We start from the raw sequence: 18,874 nt of genomic DNA on the forward strand, positions 1-18,874 counted from the left end.
ACACATTCACCATTAAAAAAATCTGAACAGTGAAAATGTGAATAGTATTCTCTATAAAAAATAGTAAAAGAGATCTTTGAAAATTTATTTGGAATATTTTTTCTTCCATTACGAAAACACAAAATAGCAGCTTCTTTCCAATGAATAAAGTAAGCAGTATTATTGGAAACTTCAATATTGGGGTGGGGGTAAGAGTTTTCAGATTGTCATAATACTCTGTAGAATTAAGGTATATGTCCTCCAAAGTCCCAATTTGAGACCTTGAATTTAAATATCTGAGAGCTCTGTGCCTGTGAACTGAATAGAAGCTGTAATTTACAAATTCTTTCTGGCCTCTTTAGAACACCCGCTGTAGGACAGATGCTATGCAAGAAACTGTGTATATTGATCTTTATGTTCATAACCACCTGGAAAGGGGAATATTTAAACCCAAATTATAGATTAGGAGTTAGAAAAGTGAAGTATTTGAATATAATCACGGAACCTGTGGATGATATGAAGCTGAGAGACAGTTTGGGGTTTTTTAGACTAAAGTGGGCTTTTCCCACTATGCCAAATGACCTTCACTCCTCATTTTAAAAACCCTACCAACCACTAAGCTACATCAGAAAGAGATTTTATTTAAATGGAGACATATTCTCCATGGAAATATATTGACCACAAGTTAAAAATTAAAATCAAATAATAAAGTTATTGTGCTTTCTTCATATCGAATGTATTCATGGATGCAGTATCTGTTGAGGTTAAAAGCCCATTTTAAGAATCACTATTGAATCTGATATACTCAGCGTGAATTATGATTATTGTCACATGTATAGGATTTATGTATACACACTTATTAAAGGTAGTAATAACATTTTTTTCTTTAACAGCAGTCATTTAACGGAGAGGATGCTTTATTGTTAGTTTGTATTTATAGATTTCAAATCATATTATTTAAGTTGCAAAATTCCACATTTTATCTGGATCATATATACTAATCACTACTATTTTAGATAAAATTTCACATCTTAAGTGGTTGACTTTGTGTTGTTGAACTTATCTCATAGTGAATTCTCTCTCATAAATTTAGTTGGTTATGAACAACTTTGATTAGTATCTAATAGGGAGGAATCTAAGGTAGATGTCTAGGTTATACTGTGAACATTTTGACATCAAGTCAAGATTTTTTAGACAACTAAATTTTTTTTTTTAAAGGTCATAGTGTAAAGATTATAATTAAAACCTTATTGCTTAATTTTAAATTGGGAAATACTTCCGTAATTGAAAGATTTTACTCAGTGTAGTTTGAAGTTGACAATTTTCAAAAGTTGTGTTATATAAACTGGATGATTAATTAAAATTTGTTACAACTTATTTAGCCTTATATGAATATACTATTTTCTGAAATTCCTCTTTTTCTAAATGTCTCTATGTAGATCTTATATCATAATGTTTTTGCAAAAATGAAAAAGATATTGTTTTCTCCACCTCATAATATTTCAGCATCATTTTTCAATATGAGATATTTGAAAATTGAGGTATTTAGGGAAAGAAGTCCTGTAATTCTCAACATTTTGAGCTATTCATTTGAAGAAAAAACTTATTTGCTGTGGAACTTCCTCAATAATAAGCTGAATTACCTAGATTTTTATTTGTAGTATAAGCAGCTAAAAGGTGTTTTTGTTAATTGATGCGTTTTATTACCTTTCAATATCTGTGACACAAATCTAATCAAACAAAACTTTCTCTCTCTCTCCCTCTCTTCCTCTCTCTCTCTATATATATTATATCTTTTTTTTTTTTTTGCCATGAAAGCAAGGCTTTTATGATATATTTGTGATATAGTGAAGTTGTATTATTGGTAAGTTATTTTAAAAATTAAAATTGAGAATTTTAAATAAACACTTTTTAGTTTGGAGATATCTATCTAGATTCTAGATAGATAGATTAGAACCAAATAGTTAACATTAATTGGCTGTTTTTTTTGTGACATATTCTTATTTACTTTCCACAACATTTTAAATAATTTCCACTTCATAAGACATCTTTCCACGACATTAAGTGGCTGCATAGATTTCCACTATATAAATGTTTCGTATTTTATTTATCCAGTCCCAACCATTGCAAGTGATTTTAACATTTTATCATTATTCATAGTGTTCTGATGAATTGACTTAACAAAATATCTTTACATATAAACATCCCTATCACCTCTGTAAATTCTTAGAAGTAAAATTGCTAGTCTCCTACAGTTTTTTGAATTTGAATCCATGGCAGTCATATTCATTTATTTTTATTATTTTATACTACTATACATAATAGAATATGGAATGAATGGACTGAATATGGAATCTCTTGGTGTTGGCCCAGATATCATTGATTACATATTCACATATACACCAGTTTTGCATATGGAAAACTTTTTAATTTAAATAATCTCATCCTTCAAATAACAATGCCTGCTTTACTTTTGTCCCAGGGTAGTAAAAGGATTAAATAAGATATATATGTAAAACTATTTTTGAAAAATAGAACTCACAATTTTATATGCAGTGTTTTTATAAAAAATATACAATAGTCATTGCTTAACTACCTGAGATATACTTGTGGTAACCATTTAATTTATATATTTATTTAATAAATGCTTACTAAGAACTTATGTAGATACGGCCCAATGCTGGATATTTGGGATATGATGATGAGAGGGAAAAGAAAAAAAAAATTTCCTTCTTGAATTTAGAATCAAATTAACCAAGTATCTAAAAGTTCTGACTTACAATGACATAAGCTTTTTATTAGTGAAACTTCATTGTGTGATAGGAAAAACTGCTCAGAAACTCTTTAGCTTTTGAAGAGATGACTAAAAGTGTACCTTCATATGTTGTGTCCTTACAATGCCACTTTAAAGAGAGGATAGATGGCCACAGATTAGATAAGGGCAGAAAATACAAATCTTACACCAGAATTTCTACTTAAGTGTTTTAAAAGTGCTTATTGTGTGTTTGATATTGAACTGGCAGTATGATCTTGTTTCCTAACCATGAATTCAATTTTACATAATACTTGTGCTTTAAATGAGTGGTGGTAAAGTTTGAATACAGCTTCAACAATTGTTTCAGACAAAGATTAATAGAATCCCTTCTCCATTGGTTTTTAAATCTGTATTGTTATTACTGTTTGAACTTTGGTTACTTGTTAAGGCCACTTAGTAAGCTCAAAAAGAATAAGGTGATCAAGGAATAATTCGGAAATTTAGAATTTTTGACTCTTTGGCATTTTCTTCCCAGGAGGAACTTTTCCAGAGGATTTTTCAATATTATTTACAGTAAAACCCAAAAAAGGAATTCAGTCTTTCCTTTTATCTATATATAATGAGCATGGTATTCAGCAAATTGGTGTGGAGGTTGGGAGATCACCTGTTTTCCTGTATGAAGACCACACTGGGAAACCTGCCCCAGAAGACTACCCCCTCTTTAGAACTGTTAACATCGCAGATGGAAAGTAAGTAGCACAATAATCCAATGTTTTAGCTGTGTTGAAAACAATTCTTTCATTTGATCATTCAACAAATATTTATAAAGTGTGATGCAGGTTTTCTAGGGAGGGGTGATATAGAAATGAACAAAACAATAAAACACCTAATCATACATAGTTTACAGTCTGGGTAGACACATAATGAACAATAAAAACTTACTAATAAATAGTTTATCAGATGGTGATAAGTGAGAGAGAGAGAGAAATATAGCAGTGAAGAGAATAGGGGATGATGGTGGAGAGTGCAGTTTTAAGGAGTGAGGTCAGGGATAGTCTCACTAAGAAGGTGACATGTGAAGGAGGAGGGGTGCATGCCATGCTGATAATTAAAAGCATACTATTCCAGATGGAGGAAAAGCAAATACACAACCTCTGATTCTGGGTGTGGCTGATTTGGTCTAAGCAACATCAAGGATGCTAGTGTGGCAGAAACAGTGTGGGATGATGAGGATGGAGAATCAGTGGGAGGCCAAATGGTATAACACATTGTAGGTGGTTGTAAACACTTTGGATTTTATTCTAAGTGAAATTGAAAGTCACTGTAGACTTTTTGAGCTGAAGAATGACCTGATTTGACTTCCTTTACCAATCATGTTAATATTGACAATCATAGGAAGCTTTATATAGCATCGATATGTGCTACGTACTGTTCTGAACACTTTATACATAGTCAACTCATTTAATTTTTCACGACTCTTGGAAGAAAATAATATTAATAAACCCATTTTACAGATAAGGGAAGTGAGGCACTGGGAGTTTAAGTAACATATATTTGAAAAGTGGCAGAGATAGGGTTTGAACTCAGGTAGTCGCACTTTCCAGTAACAACCACACTCTTCTCAAAATCATGCTGAATTCTGAATTCTGTGTTGTGAATATTGCCTATCACTTAGGGAGCAGCTAAAGACAAATTAATGTTTATTAAATTTACTCGGTATTTTATTGCTGAATTCAGACTACTAAAAAAATATTTATCGGAAATATGACATTTGGTTGTAGACATAAGAAAGAAATAGCTGTTCAGGTGGAAAAAAGATTCACACTCAGATTATCATTGTCAGGACCATGGAAAAACCTTCATCTCTGTGCAGGGAAAACTGGACTTTCATGAGTAATTTACATCATTATTGTTAATAATTCATATGAAAAGTGATGATAGTTCTATGAATGAAAATATATCAGGGGCAGGAAAGTAGAGTGTACTGTTTTAGACAGAGCAGTCCTCATTGACATAGTTGCATTGAGCAAAGACATATTGGAAGTGAGAGAGTGGGCATGTGGGGATATAGAGGAGAGCATTCCCTGCAGAGTGAAGAATATGTGAAAGGAACAAGAAGGAGGCAACGGTGGCTGGGATACTGGGAATCAGAAAGCAAAAATTTGGACATGAGATCAGAGACTGACAGGGCGAGGCAAAGTAAGGACTTCAGTTTTTATTGAGAGTATTATATTAGTTTTTAGCAAGACAGAAACTTGATCTGACTTATTTTTTTAAATTGTCACTCTGGTTGCATCAGAGTAGAAGCAGGGACCAGTTAGGAGTCTAGGTGAGAGGCATGGGTACTTGGACAAAGTTGTGAGCCTGTGAATTCTGTGTATACTGTGAATATAGGATTGACAGATTTTCTGATGATATGAATGTGTAGTATGAGAGAAAAAGAATAATTAAGAATGACTCCAAAACTTAGGGTTAATATAATATTTTGAATATTATATGTGATACCATGATTATGACATTATTATCAGAGCTTAAATTAATTCAACAAAAATATCAAGTTTAGAGTCCTAATCATCTTTCAACAATTGAAAGAATTCATTTTTATTTTCTGTTAATGAAAAGCACATACCCACAATAGTAGAGATGGTTTAATTTAAGACACAGGCTTCTTGGCAGAAACACGTGTAAATTTTACTCTCACAGTATTAAGTGCCTCCTCATGTAAATCTTTGCTCAAATCAAACCAAGCAGATGCCTATGCTAGTTGAAAGTGCTACGGAAAGACCAAAGATTAAGTGTACATGGAAATATACTTGGTCCTCATCAGTAGCCGTGCCAAGTCACATGAAACAGATATTTTAGAAAGCCTCCTGCAACTTTTTGGGTACTTTATTTTATGGATCTAGTCCTAGAAACTTCTGGAATATTAATTTAGCACTTTTCGTTTGGAAAAAAAATAGAGTGGCTTGAAAAATCCAAGTGCGTTCCACTTAGTTGTTTATGTTTGCACCAGATACTGTTAATAAAACCCACCATTTTACAGTATGATTAGGGTATTTATGTTTCCAAAGGGCTGGCCACGTCTCCCCCCAGGTCTGTCATCACTGCCCTGAATTAGCTGGAGCAGTAGCTTCAGAGTGAATTGAGACTCACTCCACACATGCGTTGACTATGCTTTCTTTCAATGTTCCCACTTCCTGCCAACCCTGGAAAGAAGGAGAGATATTGTGTCTCAGTCTTGGATCCTGCCCACAGTAGTGATCTATAACTGTCTTGAAATTGAAGTGGAAAAAGAAAATGAAAGCACTTGAAATAAATGTGCCTAAAGACAGAGAAGCACATTGTGTCTTACAATTAGAACGTTCAGTTGTTCCAGATGGAGCGTTCATTCAATTAGCAGACATACCCTTTTACAGTCTATCTCAGGGGATCTCTCCAGCAGAATTTTTTTAAGTGGAATTCCATTTTGGAAGAAAGCATTTACGTACATAGAAACTATTAATTACTCCATATCCCGCCCCTAATCTCTATCAAATACCATCATCAGGACATGGTAAGATTAAGCTTTTGTTACAACACAAAGTGAAGCAAAGGATGGTCACTTTCTTATCAACATAGACAGCCAATCCTGCTGTGCATCTTACAGTGCTGGTGTGTCTTTTTGAGTACCTAGCACTGTTCTGGGTTAATAGTAAGTAGTCACCTGTTAACTGATTAATAAATGAGCCTACATTTTGTATACTTTCAGATTATGTGTATAATTTAAAATACATTGTATTTTAATTGTGAATAATGGTTTGGCAACGTCTTTGGAACTTACAAAAGAATTACTTGGCTTTTTAAGGTGGCACCGGGTAGCAATCAGCGTGGAGAAGAAAACTGTGACAATGATTGTTGATTGTAAGATGAAAACCACAAAACCACTTGACAGAAGTGAGAGAGCAATCGTTGACACCAGTGGAATTACAGTTTTTGGAACAAGAATTTTGGATGAAGAAGTTTTTGAGGTAAATCAAACTTTATTTTAAGCTGAATATTATTAAATCAGATGAACTGAGTTAACAGTAACAATCAATATATGCTATAAAGCAAAGTTGTAAACTCTAAAGGGTGACCTACTTTCTTCCCCCGTGGGTGTAGCAGTGATGTTTTCTATTGTTCAGTAAGAGAATGAGTAGACAATGGTGACTGTAACGCCTGGGAAACTTTAACAGAGATTGGTTGATTTAAACACAGGCATGCTATTCTCCTGGGAAGAGCAAATGACTTTCCTCTTAGTACTTTGTATTATTTTCTTTGGAGAAAAGAACATTTTCTTCACTTCCTCCTTTCAGAGATTAATTTAATGAAATGTACAAGTCTGATATTTTGCCTTTCTCTGTTCTTTGTGAATGTTTCCAAGGTAAAATAGAGATACTGCAAAAGATGACCTGTAATTTTAAAAAATCACTATTTTAATAATGTGAAGGTCATGGTAAAAAGCTCCTTTCCAATTATAATTTGCCAGTTATGATAATCACATTCTTTCTTTTAATTCTTCAATCATTGGAAACTCTTGCTTTAATTTTCATTTAGTGAATCATTAACAGAACAAACAGACCAGACCCCATAAAGGGATGCACTCCTGAGATATTAGTAATTACTGAGATGATTGTTTTTATATAATTTCTGAATAATTTATTTTTCAAAGTGTAACAAAGTAAAGCTGTGTAATATATTATGGATTAATAGATAAGTTTTACATGGAAGATTTTCTGTATTCTGTTGAAATGTGTGTGTATATGTATATTTATATATATACACACACACAGATATGTACACATAGAGATGTACACACACACACACACACACACACACACACACACACAGTATGTATTTTCAAAAAAAGCAATGTAAATTCAGAGGGTCAGTAGAATATTGCGTCCCTGTACTTAGTTATATAATCTATGGCATAATTTTAAATATAATTAATATTTGTGACATTTTCAGATTATTTGGGATTCTATTTGTTTTTGAGTTTCTGCATTAGTATGTACCTAAGCCTTTGACTCTAAACAAAATGTTTTAACACATCATATCATACTAAATTAATGACAGACTGATTCAGGCAATGTATAATAATATAGTCTCAGATCTCTGATATCAGGCATTGATTGCACACAAATGATAAATCAGTATTTATTTATTAGATGAATGAATATTATAAACAAATTAAATTTTAGGCTTACAAAGTTCTATTTTAAAATTAAACTCTTCATGAACATCAGTTTCACAAACTAAACTTATTTTTGTAATATCCAAATCCTTATTTTCCTAGAACATAAATGAGTAATATGGAAGAAATATATCAGTGGATGGTTTCATTTCATACATTAGTTTAATCTATTGCTGTACGTATTCACAGAGCCCATGGAAGTTAAACAACAGAAATGAAAAGTAGAATTTTTTTGTCATAAGTGATTAGAACATATAAAGAGGAAATATAGAAGAGAAAATATACAAATTAATATTAATTAATTAATCCTCAAAATTTACTGGCCCTGAAATATAATATTTGATGTATGTACATGTTGATTAGATTTTTTTCATACAGTTTCGTAGCATTGAGACTTCTATTTTTACCTGAACTTACTTCTAGGTGAATATCATTTAATTTTTATTTTTTACTCCACTCCAACACACATACCAAAACAGACTATACTCCACCTTCTTTCCCATATACTACACTCGGGCTCACTGGGGTCCAGTTTAGAGTTTTCAAGTATAGTTACAGACGATCACAGTAAGTTCTTTTTTCAAAATAAATAATTGAACCTGATGTTGCATATTAAAAAATACGTAATAAATTCCTCTGTGTTTCAGAGGCTGATTATGGTATCAACAACTAAAACACATAAAAATGATTTCCTTAAAATATTTCCATGTTTTCTTTTTTTTACATCTTCACTGGAGCACAACTGCCCTACAATGGTGTGTTACCTTCTGCTTTACAACAAAGGGAATCAGCCATACATACACACACATCCCCATATCTCTTTCCTCCTGCATCTCCCTCCCTCCCACCCTCCCCATCCCACCCCTCGAGGTAGTCACAAAGTACCAAGCTGATCTCCCTGTGCCATGCAGCTGCCCCCCACCAACTATCGATTCTACACCTGGTAACTTATATATGTCCATGCCACTCTCTCACTTTGTCCCAGCTTACCCTTCCCCCTCCCCATGTCCTCAAGTCCATTCTCTACTAGGTCTGCGTCCTTAGTCCTTATTCCCGTCCTGCCCCTAGGTTCTTCATAACCATTTTTTTTTTTTTTTTAGATTCCATATATATGTGTTAGCATACAGTATTTGTTTTTCTCTTTCTGACTTACTTCACTCTGTATGACAGACTCTAGGTCCATCCACCTCACTACAAATAACTCAATTTCATTTCTTTTTATGGCTGAGTAATATTCCATTGTATATATGTGCCACATCTTCTTTATCCATTCATCTGTTGATTCCATGTGTTTTCAACCACTGCTAACCCAAATACCTCTAGCCAAGAGGCATCTAGTAAATAACCAAAGACAAAGGTACTGGAAGCAAAGATTATTATTATTCTCTTTGATTAATTCTTAACTTTCTAATATATAAACCATATTCTAAATCTTGAAGTAACTTCAGCTGTTTATTTCGAAAACCTCTATTAAACCACTAGAAAAATAATCTTTAAAAGACTCATTAATGAAACCTTTAGTGAGTATGACAGTGGGTAGCAAAAATAAGTTTATTAAGCTGCTTTGCATCTTGGAGTTTCATGAAAACCTCTGGAACTTTAAATATAACATTTATTTTATATGAAATGCAGTTAGTTTTGAAAAAGCAAATGCAGAACCTTCACTTTTAGGTTTATCTTCTACTATCTTTGATCAATTAAATAGGGAAACTATTTTTACTTAATAAAATATTGGGAAGGCTTTAGAATAAGAATGTTTGAATTGGATGAAAATTTGTATTTATCTAATCCGCATATCAGAATAGTCATCATACATAAATTCAGGTCTTACTTCCTAAAGTGTATTATTGTATGGCTATATAAAATTTTAAAAACAATGTAGTCTTCTCCACTTGATAAAATGCTATAAAGAAAGTAAATGATTCAGACACACAGATTTTTAAATCGGAATAAAATTTTCTGACTCCTTTTGTGAAATTAGTTCATCTTATCTGAATACGTTTTTAATGTATCTTTCCCTAAAATTTACTCAAATATTTTTCCTTTCATTTTGGTTTGTGTTATAGTACCTATCTAGATTTTTGAATCTTTGCAACTAAATGTTTAAAAATCGAACTAAAAATGGCAGGAGATAGGAATGGTACCATGTTTGCATTATTTTAGTGTTTGATAAACAGTTGTAGTGATGAAGATGACATAAAAACACTAGTGATTTATTAATCCGAAAACTGAAAATATTACTTCTTTGGAAATAGTATCATTCCACTTTAGATGAAAATTTGTTTAGTGTATCTAATTTTGTCTGTATATGACCCTACATTTATGCAATGGTAATGTTAATGGCAATAAATGCTAAAAATGTCCATATTTGAATTGCAATCTGAAGAGTTTAAAAAATTCACCAATAAACAGATGAAAGCAAAACTGGAAATATTTTAAAAAGTATGATGAAGTGGGCTTCCCTGGTGGTGCAGTGGTTGAGAATCCGCCTGCCGATGCAGAGGACACAGGTTCGTGTCCCAGTCCGGGAGGATCCCACATGCCGCGGAGCGGCTGGGCCCTTGAGCCATGGCCGCTGGGCCTGCGCGTCTGGAGCCTGTGCTCTGCGGCAGGAGAGGCCACAGGGGTGAGAGGCCCGCGTACCACACACACACAAAAAAAAAGTATGATGAAGTTAGTTTATATGAAAATGCCAAAATGAATATATAGGCCCATAATTCAGATTATATAATTTCAGCATAGCAGAGTGAATCTAAGAACTGATTCTGGAATGAGAATAATCTGATTTTGAATGCCAGTACCTAGCTTAATTATGTTTGTCTGTGCAATAAATTTTGCTGGTTTTAATTTCTTAGTCTTCAAATGGGAATAGTAATATAATCTCTCTCAAGTATTTATAAAAAATTGAATTTATGTATATAAAGTGCTTAAAATACTAGTATTTCATTTATATATATGGTTATATGTTATGTGTTAATTTACTTATGCACTAATATGTAGTTTTCTTCATTATTATAACTTCTTTTTTATCTTACAACTCTGACTTTTTAAATATTCTTATACATTTTGATACGAGTGAGCAACAATGATCCATATATCACAAGTCCTTAGTGGTCTGACTTGTAAACGAAGTGCTTCTTTCTGGGCTACTGCTTGTTTACAAGGTACCCTGTGGGAATTAGATAAATTTGCCCTTTCTAGACAGAGGTAGCACCTGGATATGGACCTTAGTGAGTGGAACATGGTCTGAGGGGATGAATATTTTCATGCAGGCACAAAATATCCAACCAACCGTAGTCGACAGCCTTAGTTTGTTCTAGTTTAATAATACACTTCAAAAATGTGAAGAAAAGCTAAATTAGAAGAAGAGCCACACTGTCTATATTGATTATTAATAAAATTACTTTTGGAGTCTTATAAAGAGGAAATTTTTTTTACTAAATATCAAGTTGTAGCCATTATAACTTCAGTTTTCAAAGCATTGCTATTTCCATCTTATTTTTCTTTTTTAATGAATTAAAGTGGGTTATTCCAAGTCTTTTATATTTTTAACAATTATCTATCTTTGGGCAGATTGTTTCTTTCTTTTGAAGCAATAAGAGAAATATGATGGCAATTTGAGTGGAAAAGCTTGTTGATGAAATTTTTCATTTTTTCAAACTTCTCAGAAGAGATTTTTGCATTCAATTTTCTTTGGAGAAATTAATGAATAATAATTTATAAAAGCTATACTATTTCAATAGTTCTTCAAGGCCTGAAAACTTACCTTAAAGTAATAATAGCCATCTCAAATATTTTGTTAAGAATTTGATTACTGACTTGTGATGTCCATGTGTCATTTTACTGCATATATTTTCCAAGATACATACTTAAAAAAAAATTGTATGCTAGTAGACATAGTTTTTGTATAGAACAGTGTGATAGAATGCAGGTAGCTTTCCCATTTACCTACCTTTCCCAGACTAGATGCATTTAGGTCATAGTCGTTGAGACTTTTTTCTCTATTTATCAAGGTATAATTGAAGTACAATAAGTTGCAAACATCAAAAGTGTACCATTTAATCAGTTGCGGCATATGTATATACCTCTGAAATCAACATCATAATCAAGAAAATAAACATTGCCATCACACCCAGAGGAAGTGTCCTCCTGCATTTTTATGATCCATTTCTTCTCCCACCCTAATCCCAGGCAATCACTAATTTGCTTTTTATCACTATAGCTTATTTGTTCTAGAATTTTTATAAATGGAATTGTGTTGAATGCACTCTTTAGCTTGGCTTTTTTTCTGTCAGCATACCATTTTTGAGATTTATCCATGTCTTCATATGTATCTTTATTTTGCTTATTTTTCTGAACAGTATTCCAATGTATGAATAAACCACAATTTCTTCATCCACCTATTCTGTTAGAAGGCATTTGGATTATTTCCAGATTTTGGCTACTGCATATAAAGCTCTTGTGAACAATCATGTATAAATTTCGTGTGGGCATTTATTTTTATACCTAGAAGTGGAATGCTTGAGTTATTTGGCAGGTGCATGTTTAACTTAATTAAAAAAAAAAAACTGAACTGTCAAATTGTGTTCCAAAGTGACATTAATCATTTTACACTCCCTCCAGCAGTGAATGAGAGTTCCACTTGTTCTGCATCCTTGTCAACCCTTTATCTGGTCAGTCCTTTAAATTTTAGCCATTCTAAGTGGTTATGTACTAGTGTTTCATTGTGGTTTTAACTGGCATTTCCCTGATGGCAGATGATGATAAGCATATTTTCAGGTTTTTATTGGCCATTTATGCATCTTCTTTTGTGAGGTGTCTTGCCCATTAAAAAAAATGTCTGCTATATTCTGATTATGACATTTTAAGAGTTCTTTATGTATCATGCATACACTTTAAAAAATAATTAATTGATTAATATATTTATTTTTGGCTGCGTTGGGTCTTTGTTGCTCTCTAGTTTCAGTGCACGGGCGTCTCATTGCCGTGGCTTCTTTTGTTGCAGCATGAGCTCTAGGTGCGTGGGCTTCGGTAGTTGTGGCACATGGACTCAGTAGTTGTAGCTCACAGGCTCTAGAGCGCAGGCTAAGTAGCTGTGGCACACAGGTTTAGTTGCTCCACGGCATGTGAGATCTTCCTGGACCAGGGCTCGAACACGTGTCCCCTGCATTGGCAGGCGGATTCTTAACCACTGCACCACCAGGGAAGTCCCATGCATGCACTTTGACAGGTATGTGCAAATAATTTTTCCAGCATGTGGCTTGTCTTTTTATTTTCTTAATGATATCTTTCAAAGTGTGAATACTTTTCATTTTGATAAAGTTCAGTTTATTAATTTTGTTTTTCATGTTTTATACTTTTTGTGTTCTAAGAAACCTTTACCTACACCAAAATCACAAGATCTCCTGCTATTAGACATGTTGAAGTTTTACGTTTTACACATAGGTCATGCCTCATTTTGAGTTAATATTTGTGTATGGCATGAGGTAAATGTCAGCACTGATTGTTTTTACATAAGGATATCCACTTCATCTAGCATCTTTTATTAAAAAAATGTTTCCTTTTATTCATTGGATTATCTTGGCTTCTGTGTTAGAAATCAGTTGGCTACATATGAGTAAATCTCTTACTGAACTCTCAACTATCCCATTCCATTGATTTATTTGTCTCTCTTTTCACTGATACCAAATCATCTTGATTACAGTAATTTTATAGGATGTTGGAAATCAGGTGAGGTAACTGCTCCAACTTTTACTCTTTGTAAACATTGCTTTATTTAATTTAGGTTATCTGCACTCTGCATAAGTTTTAGAATAAGCTTGTCAATTCCTAAAATAAAATTAAGGTTTTAATTGGGATTGCATTTAAGCGATAGAGCAAAATGAAGAGAATTGATATTTTAACAAACATTGAGTTTTCCATTTTCTGAGTGTGGTGTGACTTTTCATTAATTTTGATCTTCTTTAATTCCACTCACAATGTTTCCTAGTTTTCAGTGTAGACATTGTGGACATCTTTTATTCATTTTGTTGTTTTTATTTTTTTGATGCTATAGTAAATAAAATCATATTTAATTTTACCTTTCAATATCTTGTTGCTATTATATAAAAACACAATAGGTTTTAAAAATATTAACATTGTATCCTCCAAACTTGTTAGATTCATTTTAATAAATGAGTTAGTTCAGGTCTTTTTAAAATGCAAATAATCATGCAATCTGCAAACAGGGACCTTTCACTACTTTCTATTTTTACACCTTTTATTTATTTTTCCTATGACAATGGATAGGACCTCCACCAAAATGTTGAATGGAAGTGATGAAACAGGCATTCTTATTTTTTTGTTTTTCTGTTCTCATGTAAATAAATATTCAGTCTTCAACTATTAAGTATGATGTTGGTTGTAAGTGTTCAATGTAACTTTATCAGTTTGAAAATGTTCACTACTTGTCTTAGTTCCCTAAAAGTTTTTTATCATGAATGTATATTGAATTTTGTTAAATGCTTTTTATGTTTTTATTGCAAAGATAATTTTCTTTTCTGTTAGCATATTGAATTTTATTGATTGATTTTCAAATGTTTAAAATCAACTTTTCATTCCTTAGGTAGACCCCACTTGGACATGATATATTATTCTTTTTATATAGTGTTGGATTTGATTTGCTAAAAAATCTTTAGGATTTTGAGCCTTTATTAATGAGAGGTATTATTAGTATATGATGCTCTATATTTGTAATGTCTTTGTCAAGTTTTGGTGTTAGGGTAATATTGGCCTCATAAAATGATTTAGAAAGTGATCTCATCTGTTTTCTGAAAAATTTTTTGTATGGTTGATGTTGTTTCTTTCTTGAATGCTGCATAGAATTCACCAGTGAAAATGTCAGGTGTCAGAGTTTGCTTTTTAGAAACTTTTAAAACATATTTAATTTCATTCCTAGATATAGGTTAATTAATTTTTTCTGATTTTTAAAACATCAATCTTGATAAATTTTACATTTAAATAAATTTTTCTAGGTCAGTAAGTTGTTGAATTTGTTGGCATAAAGTTGCTTGTAGTATTTTCTTGTCTACATTTAATGTCTGTAAGATTACTGGTGGTAACTACTTTTCATTCCAGATAATAATGATCTGTATTCTCTCTTTTTTTCCTAGATCAATCAGTTCAAGTAGGCCCTTGAAAATTTTGTTGATATTTTTAACAAATCATATTTGGCTCTTTTTATTATCTCTCTTAACTGACCTCTTTTCTATTCCATTATTGTTGTTCTCTCTATCCTAAATTTGGAAGAGGAAAATCTTTTTTCTGGTCTTGCAAAGCAGAAAGTCATTATTTTCAGATCCATTATTTGCCAGTCTAAACATTTAAAACTATACATTTCTCTTTAAACAGTTTTAGCTTCATCCCATAAATGTGTTATACACATTTTTTTATGGACATTCAGTTAAAATAGTTCCTAATTTCTAGTGTCTAGATACCTGTTTTTCTTAGATTGCTTATTATTATTGATGTTTAATTTAATTCTATTTCTGTCTTACAGTAAACTTGCTGTGATCTCATTCCATTCAGATTTATTTACAGTCGTTTGATGGCCCAGCTTGTAGTCAGTCTATCTTGGTGAATGTAGCACATGTCTTTAATAAAAAATGTGTTGTGAAATTGTTGGACTGAGTGCTTTATAGTTTCAATTAGCTGTTTTGAAGTCTCTTTTTTAGAGTTTTAACAACTGGGTTATCTCAGAGTTGGCATTTGTTTATTATCTTTTAAAAATGATTTATTAATATATTTTATTTCTGTAGAGCTCTTTTAGGTTCACAGAAAAATTGAGTGAAAGTTATAGGGAGTTTCCATATAGCCTTGTGTGCACACACACGCAGCTTCCCCCACTAGCAACATCCCTACCAGAGTGGCACATTTGTGGCAGTGGATGAATGTATATCAACACATCATTATCAGCCAAAATCCATAGTTTATATTAGGGTTTGGTACATTCTGCGTGTTTTGCAAATGTATAATGGCATGTATTCACCAATACATGTACAGAGTAGTATCTTACGAAATGGTTTCATGCCCTAAAAATTCTCTGTGCTCCACCTATTCATTGCCCCGTCTCCCCTAATCTCTTCCGTTTAGGGGAGTTTTTACTGGCTGCTTAGTTTTGCTTTTTCCAGGATGTCATATAGTTGGAATCATACAGTTTTTGGTCTTTTCATGTCAGCTCCTTTCACTTAGCGACATGCGTTTACATTCCCTTCATGTCCTTCATGGCTTGATAGCTCATCTCTTTTTAGTAGTGAATAATATTCCACTGTTTGAATGTATCTCAGTTTATTTATCCATTCATCTACTGAAGGACCTACTGATTGTTTCCAAATTTTGGTAACTATGAATATATCTGCTGTAAACAACTGTGTGAAGGTTTTCGTGTGGATATGTTTTCAATCTCTTAGGGTAAATACCATGGAGCATAATTGTTGGATCATATGGTATGGGTATGCTTCGTTGTATAAGAAATTGGCAAACTGCCTTCCAAAGGGACTGTACTGTCTTGCATTATCACCACAATGAATGAAAGTTATTGCTTCACAGTTTTGGCACTATTTGGATGTTGTCCATTCTGATAAGTACATAGTAGTATCTCATTTTAGTTTGCATTTCCCTGATGACACGTTGAACGCCTTTTCATATATGCTTACTTGCCATCTGTGTATCTTCTTTGCTGATGTGTCTGTGAAGATCTTTTGCCCAGTTTTTAAGCAGGTTATAGTTGAATTTTAAATGTTCTTTGTATATTTTGGAGAAGAGTTCTTTATCATTTGTGCCTTATGCAGGTACTTTCTCGCAGTTTGGCTAGTCTTCTCATTCCCTTGACATTGTATTTCACGGAGTAAAAGTTTTTAATTTTAATGAAGTGCAGCTTATCAATTATTTCTTTCATGCATCATGCCTTTGATGTGATAGCTAAAAAGTCATTGCCATACCCAAGGTCATCTAACCTTTCTTATATGTTATCTTCTAGGAGTTTTATAGTTTTGCATTTTACATTTAGATCAATGATATATTTTGAGTTAATTTTTGTGAAGGGTGTGAGGTTTGTGTTTAGATTCAGTTTTTTGCATGTGGATTTCCAGTTGTTCTAGTAACATTTGTTGAAACGACTGTCTTTACTCCATTGTATTGTCTTTGTTTGCTCCTTTGTCAAAGATAAGTTGACTGTACTTATATGGGTCTACTTCAGGTCTCTGTATACTGTTCCATTGATCTATTTGTCTGTTCTCTCACGAATACCACATTGTCTTGAATACTGTAGCTTTATAGTAAGTCTTGAAGTCAGGTGGTGTCAGTTCTCCACCTTTGTTTTACTCGTTCAGTACTGAGTTGGCTATTCTGGGCCTTTTGCCTCTTATTATAAATTTTAGAATCAGTTTGACAATACTCACAAAATAATTTCCTGGGATTTCTTTTAACTTATTTTTTTGGCTGCATTGGGTTTTCATTGCTGCAAACGGGCTTTCTCTGGTTGAGGTGAGCGGGGGCTACTCTTTGTTGCTTCTTATTGCGGTGGCTTCTCTTGCTGTGGAGCACGGGCTCTAGGCACACAGGCTTCAGTAGTTGTGACACACAGGCTCAGCAGTTGTGGCTCGTGGGCTCTAGAGCATAGGCTCAGTAGTTGTGGCACACGGGCTTAGTTGCCCCGCAGTATGTGGGATCTTCCCGACCAGGGCTCAAACCCATGTCCCCTGCATTGGCAGGTGGATTCTTAACCACTGCACCACCAGGGAAGTCCATTTCCTGGGATTTTAACTGGGAGAGTTGACTCTATAGATCAAGTTGGGACAACCTTACATCTTGGCAATACTGAGTCTTTCTATCTGTGAAAATGGAATATTTCTCAATTATTTAGTACTTCTTTGATATTTCATCAGCATTTTGTAGTTTTCCTCATGTAAGTCTTCTTCATATTTTGTTATTGTTTTCAATTTCACTCATTTCAGCTCTAATTTTTCTCATTCTTTTCTTCTGCTTATTTTGGAATTAACTTGCTCTTCCTTTTCTAGTTTTCTAAGGTGGAAACTTAGATGATTGATTTTCAGTTTTTCTTCTTTTCTAGTATTTGCATTCAATGTTAGAAATTTCTCTGTGACAACTGCTTTTGCTGCAACCTACACATTTTGATAAGTTGTGTTTTTATTTTCATTTAGTTCAAAAATATTTTAAAACTTTCTTTGAGATAGCACCATTGACTCGTGTTATTTGGAAGTTGTAGATTATTCTCCAAGTTTTTTTAAACTTTACAGACATCTTTCTGTTATTGATCTCTAGTTTAATTTCACTGTGTTCTAAGGGCTGATATCATATGATTCTATTCTTTTAAATTGATTAAAACAGACCCAGAATGTGGTCTGTTTTTGTGAATGTTCCATGTCAGCTTGAGAAAAATGTGTAATCTGATGTTGTGGATAAAGAAGTGTATACATGTCAATTATATCCACTTGACTGATAGTGCTGTTGAGTTCAACTATGTCCTTACTAGTTTTCTGTAGTTGGATCTGTTGATTTCTGGTAGAAGGGTGTTAAACTTTCCAGCTATGATATTAGATTACTCTATTTCTTCTTGCAGTTATATCAGTTTTTGCCTCATTTTTTATACTTTGATATTCTGTTGTTAGGCACATACACATTAAGGACTATTATTCTTGGACTATTGATTCCTTTATCAGTATGTAATATCTCTATCTCTGATAACTTTTCTTGTTCTGAAGTCTACTGTGCCTAAATTAATATAGCTATTCTTTCTTTTGATTAGTGATAATATGGTATATCTTTGCCATCCCTATACTTTTTTCTTTTTTTGTTTGGAGTATAGTTGCTTTACTGTATTGTGTTAGTTTCTGCTGGACAGCAAAGTGAATCAGCCACACATATAC

General features: G+C 33.0%; 1 protein-coding gene across 4 annotated transcripts in view; it reads left to right on the plus strand.

The window, feature by feature from the left end:
* The window catches only part of COL11A1 (collagen type XI alpha 1 chain), a gene marked incomplete at its 5' end in the record, with an annotated part of 194,942 nt that overhangs the window by 22,928 nt on the left and 153,140 nt on the right, over positions 1-18,874 (plus strand). For all 4 annotated transcript variants that reach the window (XM_082652321.1, XM_082652323.1, XM_082652320.1 and 1 more), the window contains 2 exons: positions 3,270-3,483; positions 6,579-6,741. In XM_082652321.1, the coding sequence (XP_082508447.1) occupies positions 3,270-3,483; positions 6,579-6,741 (377 nt within the window). The remainder of the gene's footprint in view (positions 1-3,269; positions 3,484-6,578; positions 6,742-18,874) is intronic.

Source organism: Grampus griseus (genome assembly GCF_964374135.1).
Source record: "Grampus griseus genome assembly, chromosome: 1".
In the NCBI taxonomy this organism is placed as follows: Eukaryota; Metazoa; Chordata; class Mammalia; order Artiodactyla; family Delphinidae; genus Grampus; species Grampus griseus.